The following is an 18,382-nucleotide window of genomic DNA, read 5'->3' on the forward strand; positions in this document are numbered from 1 at the left end:
TTTCTCTTCGTGTAGACTTAAGATGTTATAATTGTATTATCAGAAATTATAATATTTGACTTACAGAAATACGGTCTATTTTCTATTTATCAGAGAGGACTTTTATTTTTGTAAAGTCACCCCGTTCAGTTAGAAAATCTACGGACCACTTGCGCTAACTTCCTGGCACTGATACGTGAATGGCGTCAAACAAGGAAGCCACACATGCTCCGACGTCAGAAATCACTCGATGGAAACCACGCCTTTGACTATTAGACAGTACAGTGACTGTGGTGGCAGAGAGCTTGGGGCACTATTGGCCAGAGTCCAGATGTACCTATCTATGCCCACATTTAAGGCATGGAAACTTCAGAAAAAAGTCTAACAATTCAACCCTTCCTCTCTCTCTCTCGCTCCCTCTCTCTCAATCCAATTTCAATTTAAGGGGCTTTATTGGCATTGCCAAAGCAAGTGAAGTAAAGAATAAACAAAAGTGAAATAAACAATACAAAATGAACTGTAAACATCACACTCATAAAGTTCCAAAAGAATAAAGACATTTCAAATGTCATAATATGTCGATACACAGTGTTGTAACGATGTGCAAATACTTAAAGTACAAAATGGAAAATAAATAAAAATAAAAATATGGGTTGTTCGTCACTTGTTGCTGTTTTCTTGTGGCAAAAGCTCACAAATCTTGCTGCTGTGATTACACACTGTGGTATTTCGCCCAATAGATATGGGAGTTTATCCACAAGGTAAGAAGGGCCTTCGATGCCATCAAAAGGAACATCAAATTTGACATACCAATTAAGATCTGGCTAGGAATACTTGAATCAGTTGTAGAACCCATGGTCTTTATGGTTGTGAGGTCTGGGGTCCGCTCACCAAACAAGAATTAACTAAATGGGACAAACACCAAATTGAAACTCTGCATGCAGAATTCTGCAAAAATATCCTCAGTGTACAACGTAGAACATGCAGAGCAGATTAAGGCCGATACCCGCTAATTATAAAAATCCATCGAAGAACACACACACACACACGCACGCACGCACGCACGCACGCACGCACGCACGCACACACACACACACACACACACACACACACACACACACACACACACACACACACACACACACACACACACACCACAATACATTTATAAGCTTGTTGATACTCTCCCCAATGGGTACACACTGATAGAATCAATGTTGTTTCCACGTAATTTCCATGAAATTACATTGAACCAATGTGGAATAAACATTATTAAATTGACATCTGTGCCCAGTCGGTCTTCGCTAATGAAACACGAACCCTCAAGGCAGAACAATGCCTCTTTGTTTGTAGGCCTAAAACAATTTCTTTAACAAAAAAAACAAAAAAAACATGTTTCAAAATTGCACAGTACAACTGATATTAAATAACACTCTTTCCCATCTATTCCCAAAATGCAGACAGATTCACTGACGTACACGAAAAGTTGCCAGACCCAGCAATGTCCCACTGCCCCATTAGAGAGTGTGGCTCTGAGACAAGGGGAGAGAGAGGGATGATACAACCGAAAGGATTTCATCATAAAATCTACTTTTAGATGTCATATTATTGTAGATGTGTGTTTCAGTGTGTCATCTGTAAGGTCCTTATGGTCTGTGCAGTTGACAGATATAAAGGAGTGGAGGCATCCCCACATGAATGCCTATATGAAATAATATGTTGTGCCATTTTTGAAACCCTTGCGGCAGTCCTGCCTTGCCAAGGAACACTGGCAGACACTGTGACGGAGGCAGACACTGTGACGGAGGCAGACACTGTGACGGAGGAGAGAAGAGGGAGAAAAGAAGAGATGAGAATTTGGGGGGTACAATTTCCTCACACCTCAACTGCTTTCTCTAAAACTGGGGGAACATGAACTGAGGGGAAATATTTGAGAAAGGTAAACAAAATACTTTTGGAACAAGCACAGATAAAAATCCAACAATCCAGGAGGCCCAAACAAAGCCTGGCACTAAATACAAAAGGGAACATTATTATTCAGCTCAGAGAAGAACAACACATGTTTTTATTTATTTAACTAGGCAAGTCAGTTAAGAACAAATTCTTATTTACAATGATGGCCTACTGGGGAACAGTGGGTTAACTGCCTTGTTCAGGGGCAGAATGACATATTTTTACCTTGTCAGCTCAGGCATTCGATCCAGCAACCTTTCAGTTACTGGCCCAACACTCTAACCACTAGGCTACCTGCCGCCCCATGAACCACAGGCTTTCACAGTTTAACAGCCGGACCAACTTTCTCGAGCTTTGGACTGAGTCAGGGGATTTGACTCTACAGAAACAACCATTCTGCAGTTTGGTGCTGGATATACGTTGGTGTCTCCTCTCTCTGTAAGTTTCTAATAAGAAATTGCTCTGTCTGTGTTTGACTTGGAGAGCATTTGTGTGTGTGTGTGTGTGTGCTTGCTGTAGGATGCAGGTGCTATGGCCTGGGCTGGGGTGGGGTTGTGTGTGTCTGTGTGAGTGTGTGTGTTAGTCCGATCCTTGGGGTGCCTCTCCAGCACCGTAGCTGGCTGCGTCTAGAGGAGAACCAGGAGAGGACGGAGGGGGAGTGGCCGTGGGAGGGGAGAACCAGAACTTAAGTGTGTGTGTGAGGCACATGGTTCTGTGTGTGGCTCTGATGGATGTACCTACACCAACCTGTGTCAGCTGAGAGAGGCAGCCAGCCGGAAAGGGACCACTCTGAGGCTCACTGGACAGGGACCATGCTACTCTGGTGACTATAATCAATTATTATTATAGCATCAGTCAGGTAGAAGCTAATGGACCATGAATACAGTATAGAAATTGTTGCTGTTACATGGTTTATAGGTTTATAACTTAGCGCTTAACTATAGATCCTATTTTTTTAATTCACTACATTATTACATTTCTGAAAAGCCATGTGGATATGTTGTGTCAAAACAGCCCGAATGTAAGCTCACATGTCTATATGCTGTTCCTCTCTTGCACAGCCCCTCGCATCTCCAGAGCCCCCAGAGACCTGTCCAACTATACTGGGAACAACATCGCGTTAGAGCCCCTAGAGACCTGTCCAACTACACTGGGAACGACATTGTGTTAGAGCCTCCAGAGACCAGTCCAACTACACTGGGAACAACATCGTGTTAGAGCCCCCAAAGACCTGTCCAACTACACTGGGAACGAGTTATTGTTAAAGCCCCCAGAGACCTGTCCAACTACACTTGGGAACGACATTGTGTTAGAGCCCCCAGAGACCTGTCCAACTACACTGGGAATGACATCTTGTTAGAGCCCCCAGAGACCTGTCCAACTACACTTGGGAATGACATTGTGTTAGAGCCCCCAGACACCTGTCCAACTACACTTGGGAACGACATTGTGTTTGGCTGTAAGGTCTCTGCATTACAGCCAGGAGTGTTAGAGCCCTCAGAGATCTGTCTTCCCATTACCGCCTCCATTCTCCCAACCTTTATTGACACTCTCATCTCTGAAGGGACAAACCGGAGCTAAGAGTTTTGGAAAAGCGCTCCAGGTGAATCTGGTTGAGAGAATACCAAGAGTGTGCAAAGCTGTCATCAAGGCAAACGGTGGCTATTTGAAGAATCTCAAATATAAAATATATTTTGGATTTGTTTTACACTTTTTTGGTTACTACATGATTACATGTGTGTTATTTCATAGTTTCGATGTCTTCACTATTATTCTACAATGTAGAAAATAGTAAAAATAAAGAAAAACCCTTGAATGAGTAGGTGTTCTAAACTTTTGACCGGTAGTGTACACAGTCTCTACCTGGCTGCAGATACAGAATCTCCATCTCTCAGATGCAGGAATCTACTTCTGCATCTCCCACAATGCACTGTGGGAGACATCTGCGTCCACCCGTCTCACAACGCTCAGACAGGGTGAGTCAGAGCTGCAGATACTAACCATAAGGGACTCAATATGTAAGAAAGGATGTTTTTCCAGTCAAACACTGACCTTTGACATGTTTTGATATGTATCTCCATCAGAGCTGAGGGTTCTGAAAGGCTGTCTGGACGAGGAGCAGGATGAGGGGAAATACTATGATGATACTGAGGAAGGCAGCGATGACAGGCGGACAGAATCTGGAGACTAGCTGGTGAGCTGTGGGTCTATACAACAACAACAGTGTTTAACTTACAGAAAAATGTAACAAACTGACCAAAGGGGAAGTGTTAGGCGGAGCATGTCGTCTAGAGCATGACATTTCTTAACAAAATGTTATCATACTTAGAAGAATACCACATATCAATGGACTAGTTTGTATTTTAGTGTATCATACGTATCATGGCACAAAGAGAATAAAACACTGTTGTTAACTTTTTGTATGTTTTTATGTCATTATTTGCAACATGCCGTTGAATTGCAACATTTTCAATTTGCTTGTTGTTCCAAATCACAGCAGTAGAGGGTGCAATGCCCACTGGGAGTCTGTAAATACTTGCATGGTCCAAAAGAAATCACTGGTCCCTTCACATAGAGAGAATAAGAGAGTGAGAGAGAGTCTATCTGAAAGACTGTGTGTGTGTGTGTGTGTGTGTGTGCGCGTGTGTGTGTGTGCGCGTGCGTGTGTGTGTGTATGTGTGCCTCTCCCTGCCCGAGTGCTTGTTAATCCTCTCCTCTCTTCAGCTCATCCACTGGTCCCTGCTGGATATAGAGGCTCCATATGAATGGCAGCCTGCATTAGCACTGAGAACCTTTCACAGCAGTCTGTGTTAGTCAATGCTGATTAGAGATTAGAAACCTGTGGGGAGACACAGTCTATCCAATCTTAACTCTCTCTCTTCCCTCCATCTCTCCTTCCTTCCTTTCTCTCTCTCGCCCCCTCTATTTCTCACACATGTATTCCTTCCCTCTCTTTGTCTTCCCATTACCGCCTCCATTCTCCTAACCTTTATTGACACTCATCTCTGAAGGAACCAACCGGAACTAAAAGTTCCTTTCATTTGGCATGCTAATTGATGATGTCATGAGACGTTTCCTCATGGTGTGGAGGCTTCCCTTCCTCTGCTAATTACCTTGCACAAACTAGAATCTGATATAACGGATATGAGTCACAAATACAATTATTATAGGCTAACAAATACAGATTGAGATGCCAAGGATGAGTGACAGACTGAGAGCAAGAGAAAAAACAAAGAGAGAAAGAGAAAGAGAAAGAGAAAGAGAAAGAGAAAGAGAAAGAGAAAGAGAAAGAGAAAGAGAAAGAGAAAGAGAAAGAGAAAGAGAAAGAGAGAGAGAGAACGAGAGAGAGAGAGAGAGAGAGTGAGCATTTCACGGTAAGGTCTACACCTGTTGTATACGCCGCATGTGACAAATAACATTTTACTTGAAGATAGTTGTCAATTTACTGTAATTCATTCAAAGCAGGACACACACTCCACACACTCCATTCCCTCAGATACGGTAATGTCAGTACTGTGGAAATTATCCTCATTAGTGGCAGCAGCAGTAGAGAGCTCAGTGTGGCTAGTCCTTCAGACTCCACCCCAACCATCTCTCTCATTAGATCTCCCTTGACTGATGTACAATAATACTCATCTGTGCCATATAACTTATAGTAATACACTCATAGAGCTACTTGGCCAGCAGAATTGCATATTATGGGATGAATATCTTTGAATTGAACTAATATATCTACACCCAACAACTGTAATGTTATCGATGCCTTTAACCATCGTCCTGAATGCCCATCTGTTTAATGAAGCTTGGTGTGGAACAGGAGTGGTCTGAGAGGAAACAGCGGTAGCAGAAGGGCTGTCGTGTAGTGGGTACTGTCATTACAGTTTGTTTTAATCGCTGTGGTACTGTTTTTTACAAGTTTTCACAACTCTTAGTACAAAACTCCAAACTGGTCACACTTGTAAGTCTTGGTTTCATCAGACCAGAGAATCTTGTTTCTCATGGTCTGAGTCCTTTAGGTGCCTTTTGGCAAACTCCAAGCGGGCTGTCATGTGCCTTTTACTGAGGTGTGTCTTCCATCATCACAGAGAAACTCTGGAGCTCTGTCAGAGTAACCAATGGGTTCTTGGTCACCTCCCTGACCAAGGCCCTTCTCTCCCGACTGCTCAGTCTGGCCGGGCGGCCAGCTCTAGAAAGAGTGGTTCCAAACTTCTTCCATTTAAGATTGATGGAGGCCACTGTGTTTTTGGGGACCTTCAACGCTGCAGAAATGTTTTCAATTCCTTTGACCTCATGGCTTGGTTTTTGTTCTGACATTCACTGTCAACTGTGGGACCTTATATAGACAGATGTGTGCCTCTCCAAATCATCTCCAATAAATTGAATTTATTTTTTATACATTTGCTATAAAAAATTTTTTTTTTTAAATACATTTGCTAAAAAGTCTAAAAACCTGTTTTTGCTTTGTCATTATGGGGTATTTGTCACGACTTCTGCCAAAGTCGGTCCCTCTCCTTGTTCAGGCGGTGTTCGGGGATCGACGTCACCGACCTTCTAGCCATCGTTGATCCATTTTTCATTTTCCATTGGTTTTGTCTTGTCTTCATTCACACCTGGTTCCAATCCCATCAATTACATGTTGTGTATTTAACCCTCTGTTTCCCCTCATGTCCTTGTCGGTGATTGTTTGATTGTATGTTATGTGCAAGTTATGTTCTGGTGTGCGACGGGTTTTGTGCCCACTGTTATTATTTTGTATATTTTGGTCTTCTGAGTTTTGTGAGCACTTATTAAAGGACTCCGTTTGTACCAAGTTCATTCTCCTGCGCCTGACTTCCCTGCCACCAGCACACACCCATTACAGTATTGTGTGTAGATTGATGAGGAAATGTTTTTATTTCATCAATTTTAGAATAAGGCTGTGACCTAAAAAAATGTGGAAAAAGTCAAGGGGTCTGAATACTTTCCCGAATGCACTGTATGTCTTTGTTGATGAAGATGAATACTCGGCGCCGTGTGCGGAACCTCATTGGCCAACGGGCGATTGTCCAAGTGCCTGGACAAAGTTGAAGTGCCTGGACACATATCCATGCGCGCAGCTATACTTGTATCCTATAAAGCTGCACACCTCATTGTGTTTCTCAATGAAATTGAGCAGGCCTAACAAGGGGAAGGATTAACTTATGTCATTGTGTGGTAGAATGTCAGGTTCCACAATGCAGAGGTGGTTCAGGCATGGTTACGGGCCCATCCTCAATTCGTGACCCTATACAGTACATGCCCCCAAACTCTCCTTCCTCAACCGTATTGAGGATTTATTTGCAGCATGGAGGTGGAAGGTGTACGATCACCATCCCCATGAGCGTGCCACCCTTTCTATTGACAATTGATGAGGCATGCGACAACATCAATGCAGACCAATGTCAAGCTTGGATTCACCATGCCAAAATATTTTTCCCGAGGTGCATGAACAATTCACTGTGATATGGATGAGAATTTATGGCCAAATGCACAAAACCCTGTTTGATGCAAATTAATGCTTGCTAAACGTTATGTTTCATTTTCATTCATTTAATTTGTTGCATTTAATTTCTTCTGTTTGATTACAGACAGTACACCTATGTTTTTTTGCATGACTGATTGTTGAGGATGTCTTCATTGACCACACCCTTGACTACGCATTTCTGTCAATTTTGTTGGGGAAATGTAAGTGTATTGCCTAATGTGAAAACTGTGTAATCTACTGTAACTTACAGAACTGTAGCATATTACTATCAGCACTTCTAAGGTCCATTTGAAACACGTATCTTGCATTGCTTGCTATTGCATTAACTAGTAGTTAAAACGAGTCAATTAAAAAGATACTGTATCATTATGTTGTGATCTGGTGATTAAATCAATCTTCTCATTACATTTCACAATAAACGTATATGTTGAATCAATGGTTATGTGGTGAGAGATGTTTACAATCCAAATGAATGCACAATGACAAGTTTTTAATGAAAGACCGGCTCCGTTACAAGTGTGACCAGTTTGGAGTTTTGTACTGCGTTATGGAAATGTACCACATACTTGTGAAAATGGTTCCACAGTGAATGCAATCCAGTAATGGCTAATAACAGTAAAGCAAATACTTAAAATGCCAAATAACATCTGTAATTCATGTATTATAAACAAGAAACAAGAATACATGTATAAAAAAAGCTATCTCTAAGGGTGTGTATACATTCTTACCTCCTAAAAAGTCAAAGCTGTGTGTGTGAGTGAGTGGGTGTGTAGTGTGTGTGTGTGTGTGTGTGTGTCTCCCTGCATGTGTGTATTTACAGAATCTGAGTGTCTGTTTGTCTGTGGATCAGCCATTTACAATCTCACAGATCCACATAAATGCTGTGTTGCATGCTAGGTCATTCCAGTTCTTCAATGCAGGCTGGGTATGGTAATAAAGGCTGACACAGTCCTCTCCATTCACAGCTCGATCATTAGGCTCTTCAGTAGACCAAAACCTACAAACCATACTGATGTTACATTTCAACTCATCCCAAATCATGTGTTAAAAATACTTTGACCGTGCCGGAGTCTGGTCAAGCGATGGTTTAATAATACATTTAAAAAAGGATGTTATGAGAAACCGTTACGATCTCTTACGCTGTGGTCAGTGGGGTTCCGTCCACCCATTTCCAGGTCCCCTCAGAATCCTTGTCAGTCAGACCTATCCAGGGCTTGGTGTTCAGTTGACTGATAAACACCTTGGAAGAAAGAAAGCAACAGTTACGTCATGATACAACTTCACTGAATGCAGGGAAGTTTTGATGAGACCTGTAGCCTGAGGATCATTGGTTTGAACCTTGAAGGTCTGAACTGACAACCGGCAATCTCTCTCTCTCTCTCTCTCTCTCTCTCTCTCTCTCTCTCTCTCTCTCTCTCTCTCTCTCTCTCTCTCTCTCTCTCTCTCTCTCTCTCTCTCTCACTCACTCACTCACTCACTCACTCACTCACCTGTTCCTCTTCGCTGTTTATGACTGCCAGGTCTGCTCCTCTTTTCAGACAGTCCTGTCTGCTGTCTTCCCAAGTTTTATAGTCGTTGGAGATGTAGTACAAGCTGGTGTTAAACGTCCTCCATTCTTTCACACAGAGATCAGGAGAAAATATGAAAACATGAAAGTGCTTTCTACCAGTTGGAGTGTGCATGAGCTATTAGCTGATCCAACACACACCAGTGTTAATTTTAGCACTCTTTTTTTTTAGATTTAGTTTAATCTTACTAATTTTGACTAAAATATAATTCAGTGTTAGTCACTTTTTTGTCATTTGAATAATGATTTAGTCTAGTTATTATCAAAATTATGAAAACAGTGGGCCATTTTAGCTTAATGCCCTTTATTTTTAGTCATATTTTAGTCACATCACATTTTGATTGCTTCATTAGCCTATAGTAAACATAAATCACTGATTTCTATTTGCACAAACATAGCCTTGTACCTTGTACTACCAACTAGCCAACTACCATAGCCTTGTACTACCAACATATTTTTCTGCATAACATTCTATCGCATAATTTTCTTCCCAAAATCCAAATTAGTTGTTATTCTAGATTGAAAATCACACCCCTTGACAGGTCTCTAACATTTTCCCCAGTGCCACTTTTTCAGTTGGCGTCACTCAATAGAAAATATATTTAGACCAGGGGCTCCCAAACTTTTTCACTCGAGGCCCCCCTTCCAGCATTGGGGAACATCCTGCGTTCTGCTTTAGACTGTGTAATGGACTACTGAGATGGTAGGCTATTCAATAAATATGTTGTTTCTAACATCTAACATGTCCAAGCAGGAATGCATGATTCAAGATATTTTGATGTACAACCTAATCCAGCGACTGTCATGAATTGTGAGTTGACAATAGGTTATTGTTGTTATATTTCACTGTTAAAACAGAGCTCCATCATTTTCTGAATTTCATTGTTCAAGAGAGATTCATTTGTCTACATCTTTATGTGTACGTACTAATATCATAGGCACATTTATTTTGGGGCTTGTTCACCAATGAGGAAACAAATGAGGAAACAAAAACTCAAACACTAACACTAATTATAACACCCACTGCTAGTAGTCATGCATTAACATATAAAATATAAAACGTTGAAGTTGTAGCCATAGCCGCATGAAGTATGGGTGCACCCTTGCTACAGCACCCCCTGATAAATGGCCGTTGCGCAATTGTGCATTTTGTGTGCTTGATATCTTAAAGCCACTTCAAATATCTTGGTTGTGAAATAGTTGCTATTGGGCCTCCCAAGCAGCGCAGCAATCTAAGGCACTGCATTGCTGTGCTTGAGGTGTCACTACAGACCCGGGTTCGATCCCAGGCTGTGCTGCAGCCTGCCGCGACCGGGAGCTCAATAAGGCGGCGCACAATTGGCCCAGCGTCGTCCAGGTTAGGGGAGGGTTTGGCCGGCTGGGATGTCCTTGTCCCATCGCGCTCTAGTGACTCCCTGTGGCGGGCCTGGCGCATGCACGCTGACTTCGGTCGCAAGTTGTACAATGTTTCCTCCAACACATTGGCGCAGCTGGCTTCCGGGTTAAGCGAGCAGTGTGTCAAGAAGCAGTGCGGCTTGGCAGGGTTGTGTTTCCGAGGAGGCATGGCTCTCAACCGTCGCCTATCCCAAGTCCGTACGGGAGTTGCAACAATAGGACAGACCAATTGGGGAGAAAAATGGGTAAAAAGAAAAAGATATATATACAGTTGAAGTAGGAAGTTAACATACACCTTAGCCAAATACATTTGAACTCAGTTTTTCACAATTCCTGACATTTAATCAGAGTAAAAATTCCCTGTCTTAGGTCAGTTAGGATCACCACTTTATTTTAAGAATGTGAAATGTCAGAATAATAATACAGAGATTTATTTATTTCAGCTTTTACTTCTTTCATCACATTCCCAGTGCTCAGACTTTTACATACACTCAATTAGTATTTGGTAGCAAAGCCTTTAAATTGTTTAACTTGGGTCAAACATTTCGGGTAGCCTTCCACAAGCTTCCCACAATAAGTTGGGTGAATTTTGGCGCATTCCCCCTGACAGAGCTGGTGTACCTGAGTCAGCCATTTTGCCACAACTTTGGAAGTATGCTTGGGGTCATTGTCCATTTGGAAGACCCATTTGCGAGCAAGCTTTAACTTCCTGACTGATGTCTTGAGATGTTGCTTCAATATATCCACGTAATTTTCCTGCCTCATGATGCCATCTATTTTGTGAAGTGCACCAGTCCCTCCTGCAGCAAAGCACCCCCACAACATGATGCTGCCACCCCCGTGCTTCACGGTTGGGATGGTGTTCTTCGGCTTGCAAGCATCCCCCTTTTTCCTCCAAACATAACAATGGTCATTATGGCCAAACAGTTCTATTTTTGTTTCATCAGACCAGAGGACATTTCTCCAAAAAGTACGATCTTTATCCCCATGTGCAGTTTCAAACCGTAGTCTGTCTTTTTCATGGCGGTTTTGGAGCAGGGGCTTCTTCCTTGCTGATCGGCCTTTCCGGTTATGTCGATATAGGACTCGTTTTACTGTGGATATAGATACTTTTGTACCTGTTTCCTCCAGCATCTTCACAAGGTCCTTTGCTGTTGTTCTGGCATTGAATTGCACTTTTTGCACCAAAGTACGTTCATCTCTAGGAGACAGAACGCGTCTCCTTCCTGAGCGGCATGACGGCTACGTGTTCCCATGGTGTTTATACTTGCGTACTATTGTTTGTCCAGATTAACATGGTACCTTCAGGCATTTGGAAATTGCTCCCAAGGGTGAACCAGACTTGTGGAGGTCTACAATTAATTTTTTGTGGTCTTCGCTAATTTATTTGGATTTTTCCATGATGTCAAGCAAAGAGGCACTGAGTTTGAAGGTAGGCCTTGAAATACATCCACAGGTACACCTCCAATTGACTCAAATGATGTCAATTAGCAAATCCGAAGCTTCTAAAGCCATAACATCATTTTCTGGAATCTTCCAAGCAGTTTACAGGCACAGTCAACTTAGTGTATGTAAACTTCTGACCCACTGGAATTGTGATACAGTGAATTATAAGTGAAATAATCTGTCAGTAAACAATTGTTGGAAAGATTCCTTGTGTCATGCACAAAGTTGATGTCCTAACCGACTTGTCAAAACTATAGTTTGTTAACAAGACATTTGTGTAGTGGTTGAAAAAATATTTTTAATGACTACAACCTAAGTGTACAACCTAAGTGTACAACCTAAGTGTAGGTTACACAACCTACGTGTAATATACTTCAACTGTATATTAAAAAAACAAATCCTATTGACTTCAATATTAACAGATGACAAATAAAAAGCAAGCACACAGAAAGTTGAGAACAATAGTAGTTGTGTCCAATGTATTCATACCCATTGACTTGTTCCCCATTTTGTTGCCTGAATTAAAAAAATAATTCTCAACATACCCCATAATGACAAAGATATGGCTTTTTCTTTGCAACTCTGCCTAGAAGGCCAACATCCTAGAGTCGTTGAGACTGGTGTTATGTGGGTACATTTTAATGAGGCTGCCAGTTGAGGACTTGTGAGGTGTCTGTTTCTCAAACTAGACACTCTAATGTACTTGTACTCTTGCTCAGTTGTGCACTGGGGTCTCCAACTCCTCCTTCTATTCTGGTTAGAGACAGTTTTTGCTGTTCTGTGATGGGAGTAGTACCCAGCGTTGTACGAGATCTTCAGTTTCTTGGCAATTTCTCGCATGGAATAGCATTAATTTCTCTGAACATGAATAGACTGACAAGTTTCAGAAGAAAGGTCTTTAACACTGACACACACACACACTTGACACTTTATTACTCACCCAGCTCAGTGAACTTGTCTCTCTCTTTAGTCAGGTTGTTGTAACTGATCTGTAGCTGTTTTTTCTCTTCAGTAAAGTTGTTGTAACTGATCTGTAGCTGTTTTTTCTCTTCAGTAAGGTTGTAATAACTGATCTGTAGCTGTTTTTTCTCTTCAGTAAGGTTGTAATAACTGATCTGTAGCTGTTTTTTCTCTTCAGTAAGGTTGTAATAACTGATCTGTAGCTGTTTTTTCTCTTCAGTAAGGTTGTTATAACTGGTCTGTAGCTGTTTTTTCTCTTCAGTAAGGTTGTTGTAACTGATCTGTAGCTGTTTTTTCTCTTCAGTAAGGTTGTTATAACTGATCTGTAGCTGTTTTTCTCTTCAGTAAGGTTGTTATAACTGATCTGTAGCTGTTTTTTCTCTTCAGTAAGGTTGTTATAACTGATCTGTAGCTGTTTTTTCTCTTCAGTAAGGTTGTTATAACTGATCTGTAGCTGTTTTTTTTTTCTCTTCAGTAAGGTTGTTATAACTGATCTGTAGCTGTTTTTTCTCTTCAGTAAGGTTGTTATAACTGATCTGTAGCTGTTTTTTCTCTTCAGTAAGGTTGTTATAACTGATCTGTAGCTGTTTTTTCTCTTCAGTAAGGTTGTTATAACTGATCTGTAGCTGTTTTTTTCTCTTCAGTAAGGTTGTTATAACTGATCTGTAGCTGTTTTTTCTCTTCAGTAAGGTTGTTATAACTGATCTGTAGCTGTTTTTTCTCTTCAGTAAGGTTGTAATAACTGATCTGTAGCTGTTTTTTCTCTTCAGTAAGGTTGTAATAACTGATCTGTAGCTGTTTTTTCTCTTCAGTAAGGTTGTAATAACTGATCTGTAGCTGTTTTTTCTCTTCAGTAAGGTTGTTATAACTGATCTGTAGCTGTTTTTTCTCTTCAGTAAGGTTGTAATAACTGATCTGTAGCTGTTTTTTCTCTTCAGTAAGGTTGTTATAACTGATCTGTAGCTGTTTTTTCTCTTCAGTAAGGTTGTAGTAACTGATCTGTAGCTGTTTTTTCTCTTCAGTAAGGTTGTTATAACTGGTCTGTAGCTGTTTTTTCTCTTCAGTAAGGTTGTTATAACTGATCTGTAGCTGTTTTTTCTCTTCAGTAAGGTTGTAATAACTGATCTGTAGCTGTTTTTTCTCTTCAGTAAGGTTGTAATAACTGATCTGTAGCTGTTTTTTCTCTTCAGTAAGGTTGTTATAACTGATCTGTAGCTGTTTTTTTCTCTTCAGTAAGGTTGTTATAACTGATCTGTAGCTGTTTTTTTCTCTTCAGTAAGGTTGTTATAACTGATCTGTAGCTGTTTTTTCTCTTCAGTAAGGTTGTTATAACTGATCTGTAGCTGTTTTTTTCTCTTCAGTAAGGTTGTTATAACTGATCTGTAGCTGTTTTTTCTCTTCAGTAAGGTTGTTATAACTGATCTGTAGCTGTTTTTTCTCTTCAGTAAGGTTGTTATAACTGATCTGTAGCTGTTTTTTCTCTTCAGTAAGGTTGTTATAACTGATCTGTAGCTGTTTTTTTCTCTTCAGTAAGGTTGTTATAACTGGTCTGTAGCTGTTTTTTCTCTTCAGTAAGGTTGTTATAACTGGTCTGTAGCTGTTTTTTCTCTTCAGTAAGGTTGTTGTAACTGATCTGTAGCTGTTTTTTCTCTTCAGTAAGGTTGTTATAACTGATCTGTAGCTGTTTTTCTCTTCAGTAAGGTTGTTATAACTGATCTGTAGCTGTTTTTTCTCTTCAGTAAGGTTGTTATAACTGATCTGTAGCTGTTTTTTCTCTTCAGTAAGGTTGTTATAACTGATCTGTAGCTGTTTTTTCTCTTCAGTAAGGTTGTTATAACTGATCTGTAGCTGTTTTTTCTTCAGTAAGGTTGTTATAACTGATCTGTAGCTGTTTTTTTTTTCTCTTCAGTAAGGTTGTAATAACTGATCTGTAGCTGTTTTTTCTCTTCAGTAAGGTTGTAATAACTGATCTGTAGCTGTTTTTTCTCTTCAGTAAGGTTGTTATAACTGATCTGTAGCTGTTTTTTCTCTTCAGTAAGGTTGTTATAACTGATCTGTAGCTGTTTTTTCTTCAGTAAGGTTGTTATAACTGATCTGTAGCTGTTTTTTCTCTTCAGTAAGGTTGTTATAACTGATCTGTAGCTGTTTTTTCTCTTCAGTAAGGTTGTTATAACTGATCTGTAGCTGTTTTTTCTCTTCAGTAAGGTTGTTATAACTGATCTGTAGCTGTTTTTTCTCTTCAGTAAGGTTGTTATAACTGGTCTGTAGCTGTTTTTTCTCTTCAGTAAGGTTGTTATAACTGATCTGTAGCTGTTTTTTCTCTTCAGTAAGGTTGTTATAACTGATCTGTAGCTGTTTTTTCTCTTCAGTAAGGTTGTTATAACTGATCTGTAGCTGTTTTTTCTCTTCAGTAAGGTTGTTATAACTGATCTGTAGCTGTTTTTTCTCTTCAGTAAGGTTGTTATAACTGATCTGTAGCTGTTTTTTCTCTTCAGTAAGGTTGTTATAACTGATCTGTAGCTGTTTTTTCTCTTCAGTAAGGTTGTTATAACTGATCTGTAGCTGTTTTTTCTCTTCAGTAAGGTTGTTATAACTGATCTGTAGCTGTTTTTTCTCTTCAGTAAGGTTGTAATAACTGATCTGTAGCTGTTTTTTCTCTTCAGTAAGGTTGTAATAACTGATCTGTAGCTGTTTTTTCTCTTCAGTAAGGTTGTAATAACTGATCTGTAGCTGTTTTTTCTCTTCAGTAAGGTTGTTATAACTGATCTGTAGCTGTTTTTTCTCTTCAGTAAGGTTGTAATAACTGATCTGTAGCTGTTTTTTCTCTTCAGTAAGGTTGTTATAACTGATCTGTAGCTGTTTTTTCTCTTCAGTAAGGTTGTAATAACTGATCTGTAGCTGTTTTTTCTCTTCAGTAAGGTTGTTATAACTGGTCTCTAACCATTGTATCTGTTCCTCCAAGAAGTTAGCTGGAATAAGACAGAGAAGCTGTGGTTGAGTTTGCTGAAAGAAGCTGTGTGTTTCTTATTTCATCAGTGGACAGAACATATGCTTTTTATTTGAGAACTTCAGAAAGGTTACATTACACATTACTGTCCTGCTTAATGAATCTGTATATTTTAATGTCTTCATTTTGCTATCTAGCTATAGAGTGTATCATTCTAAAAGCGCACTATAAACAGAAGTAATTCAACTCACAGTGGGCAAGACGCAAGGAGATGTTCAGAGTGACTTGCAGAACACACATCAGCCCAAAGCTGACACCAACCAGTATATAGAGCATTTTACCTGCAGGACCTGAGGACCAACACACATTTAACCTGGCTGCGCCCCAAACTGCACCCTATTCTCTATGTAGTACACTACTTTTTACCAGGGCACATAGAGCTTGGGTCAAAAGTAATGCACCACATATGGGATATGGTGACATTTGGGGACACAGCCCCTGTATCAGTGAACATGGTTGGAGTGGAGTTACTGACTTCAAAAACTCATAGGTCCAGTTTCCCAGACCCAGATTATACCTAGTATTTCACCTAAAAAACAAAGGATATTCACATTTTTAATCCAGGTCTTTAAATCTGTGTCTGGGCAACCAGCCCATGGTTTTTAGTCTTCATTTATTTTTTGACAATGAAATCAATACTGACACAAATACAAGGAAAAGAAGAAAGAACAGCGATGTGTCGGAAAATATTACAACGCACATCCATTTTACAATGCTAGCGAATCTGGACCTTCTATAGCAAGAAAGCTTTGGGGATGCAAGGACTGTGGTTCAAATATTCCACCTTCCCATTTTAGCAGCCAACAAACACAATAGTGTAGGCTAAAGTGCAATTGCTCTCTTACCCGATTTTTGGAATGCCTCGGTTTTTTTTGCTCTGTTTATCTTCATATTGAAGTAGTTTGCCGAATCCTCAGAAAGGTTTGTTTCAACCTCAATGATTTCAGAATCCCCTGCACTGACAGACACGGCCATCCTTGTTATCTTGGTTTGTGTGTATCTGAATGTTACAGTGTGTTTCTCTACACTGAAATGTACAGCTCTGTGTGTGTGAGTTTTAACCCATCTAAATGCAGGAAGCTGACATATCAGACCGAACTCAGTGCACGTAGGCTTAGCCTACAAGGTTTAGGATTAGATTTACCATGAGATGAGGCTGAAATGAGTTGTGTGATATTTAACTTTAGAATTTGATTGTACAACGTATACTGACTGAACAGTGATCATTAGTGTGTCCAACATCTACACACATTGAACTTATTCTGAAAAAACAATCTAACACAAGAGGACACAGTTCTACAATGACAAGTCTTTGGTACTGTCACTCCCTTGCCATTGAGAGGTTTTTATTCTCTATTTTGGTTAGGCCAGGATGTGACTAGGGTGGGAATTCTATGTTCATTTTCTATGTTTTGGATTTCTTTGTTGTTTGGCCGTGTGGTTCTCAATCAGAGGCAGCTGTCTATCGTTGTCTATGATTGAGAACCATACTTAGGTAGCCTTTTCCCACCTGAGTTTTGTGGGTAGTTCATTTCTGTTTAGTGTGTTTTGCACCTGATGGAACTGTTTCGTTGTTCTTTTGTTGCTTGTTGTATAGTGTTCAGCTTTACCATTAAAATGATGAACATGTACCACGCTGTACCTTGGTCCTCACCTTCTTCCACCAACGGCCATTACAGGTACAATTCCACAGTCTATTTGACAAGTGCTCTATTTTCGGCTTTTAAAGTACTCTATTTTCGACTGGTGTTACTCCAGCGCAATTGTCAAACGCATGCTAGTTTTCAATTTCGAACTGTTAGCTGCATTATGTAACTTTTTGGGTGACAGGACCAAATTCACATTGAAATGTGAGTTATAGATCTATCATTCTATTTGAAAGCAAGCCTAAGAAGTGGTAGATCTGTTCTATGGCTGCTATTTTTGTTTCATGTTCTTTATGAACTGCCTCTGCCTGGCCGGTTCCCCTCTCTTCACTGGGATTCTCTGCCTCTGACCCTATTACAAGGGCTGAGACACTGGCTTACTGGTGCTCTTCCAGGCCGTCCCTAGGAGGGGTGCGTCACTTGAGTGGGTTGAGTCACTGACGTTGTCTCCCTGTCTGGATTGACGCCACCCCTTGGGTTTTGCTGTGGCAGAGATTTTTGTGGGCTATACTCGGCCTTCTCTCAGGATGGTAAGTTGATGGTTGAAGATATCCCTCCAGTAGTGTGGGGGCTGTGCTTTGGCAAAGTGGGTGGGGTTATATCCTTCCTGTTTGGCCCTGTCCGGGGGTATCATTGGATGGGGCCACAGTGTCTCCTGACCCCTCCTGTCTCAGCCGCCAGTATTTATGCTGCAGTAGTTTGTGTCAGGGGGCTAGGGTCAGTTAGTTATATCTGGAGTATTTCTCCTGTCTTATCCGGTGTCCTGTGTGAATTTAAGTATGCTCTCTCTAATTCTCTTTCTCTCTCTCGGAGGACCTGAGCCCTAGGACCATGCCTCAGGACTACCTGGCATGATGACTAATTGCTGTCCCCAGTCCACCTGGCCGTGCCACTGCTCCAGTTTCAACTGTTCTGGCTGCGGCTAT

At 40.7% G+C, this 18,382-nt stretch overlaps 1 protein-coding gene across 1 annotated transcript; it reads right to left on the bottom strand.

Annotated features, from left to right (window-relative positions):
* Positions 1 to 7,622: 7,622 nt before the first annotated feature.
* On the bottom strand, positions 7,623 to 17,199 carry LOC112262327 (C-type lectin domain family 4 member F-like). The gene is made up of 5 exons (XM_042330428.1): positions 15,977 to 17,199; positions 9,930 to 9,957; positions 8,926 to 9,120; positions 8,575 to 8,675; positions 7,623 to 8,432 (listed from the first exon to the last, which is right to left on the bottom strand). The coding sequence occupies exons 1-5, from the start codon at positions 16,084 to 16,086 to the stop codon at positions 8,282 to 8,284; spliced, it is 585 nt and encodes a 194-aa protein (XP_042186362.1). The 5' UTR covers positions 16,087 to 17,199; the 3' UTR covers positions 7,623 to 8,281.
* Between the last annotated feature and the right edge of the window lie 1,183 nt (positions 17,200 to 18,382).

The sequence above is a fragment of the Oncorhynchus tshawytscha genome, linkage group LG11 (assembly GCF_018296145.1).
Source record: "Oncorhynchus tshawytscha isolate Ot180627B linkage group LG11, Otsh_v2.0, whole genome shotgun sequence".
NCBI classification, from domain to species: domain Eukaryota; kingdom Metazoa; phylum Chordata; class Actinopteri; order Salmoniformes; family Salmonidae; genus Oncorhynchus; species Oncorhynchus tshawytscha.

Coding starts and splice junctions, on each gene's coding strand:
- LOC112262327 (XM_042330428.1), bottom strand. CDS start 16,086: ATGCTCTATATACTGGTTGGTGTCAGCTTTGGGCTGATGTGTGTTCTG. Junction 9,958..15,976: donor TTGAATTACTTCTGTTTATA/GTGCGCTTTTAG, acceptor TTGGTGAACAAG/CCCCAAAATAAATGTGCCTA. Junction 8,676..8,925: donor TAAACAGCGAAGAGGAACAG/GTGAGTGAGTGA, acceptor CTTTCTTCCAAG/GTGTTTATCAGTCAACTGAA.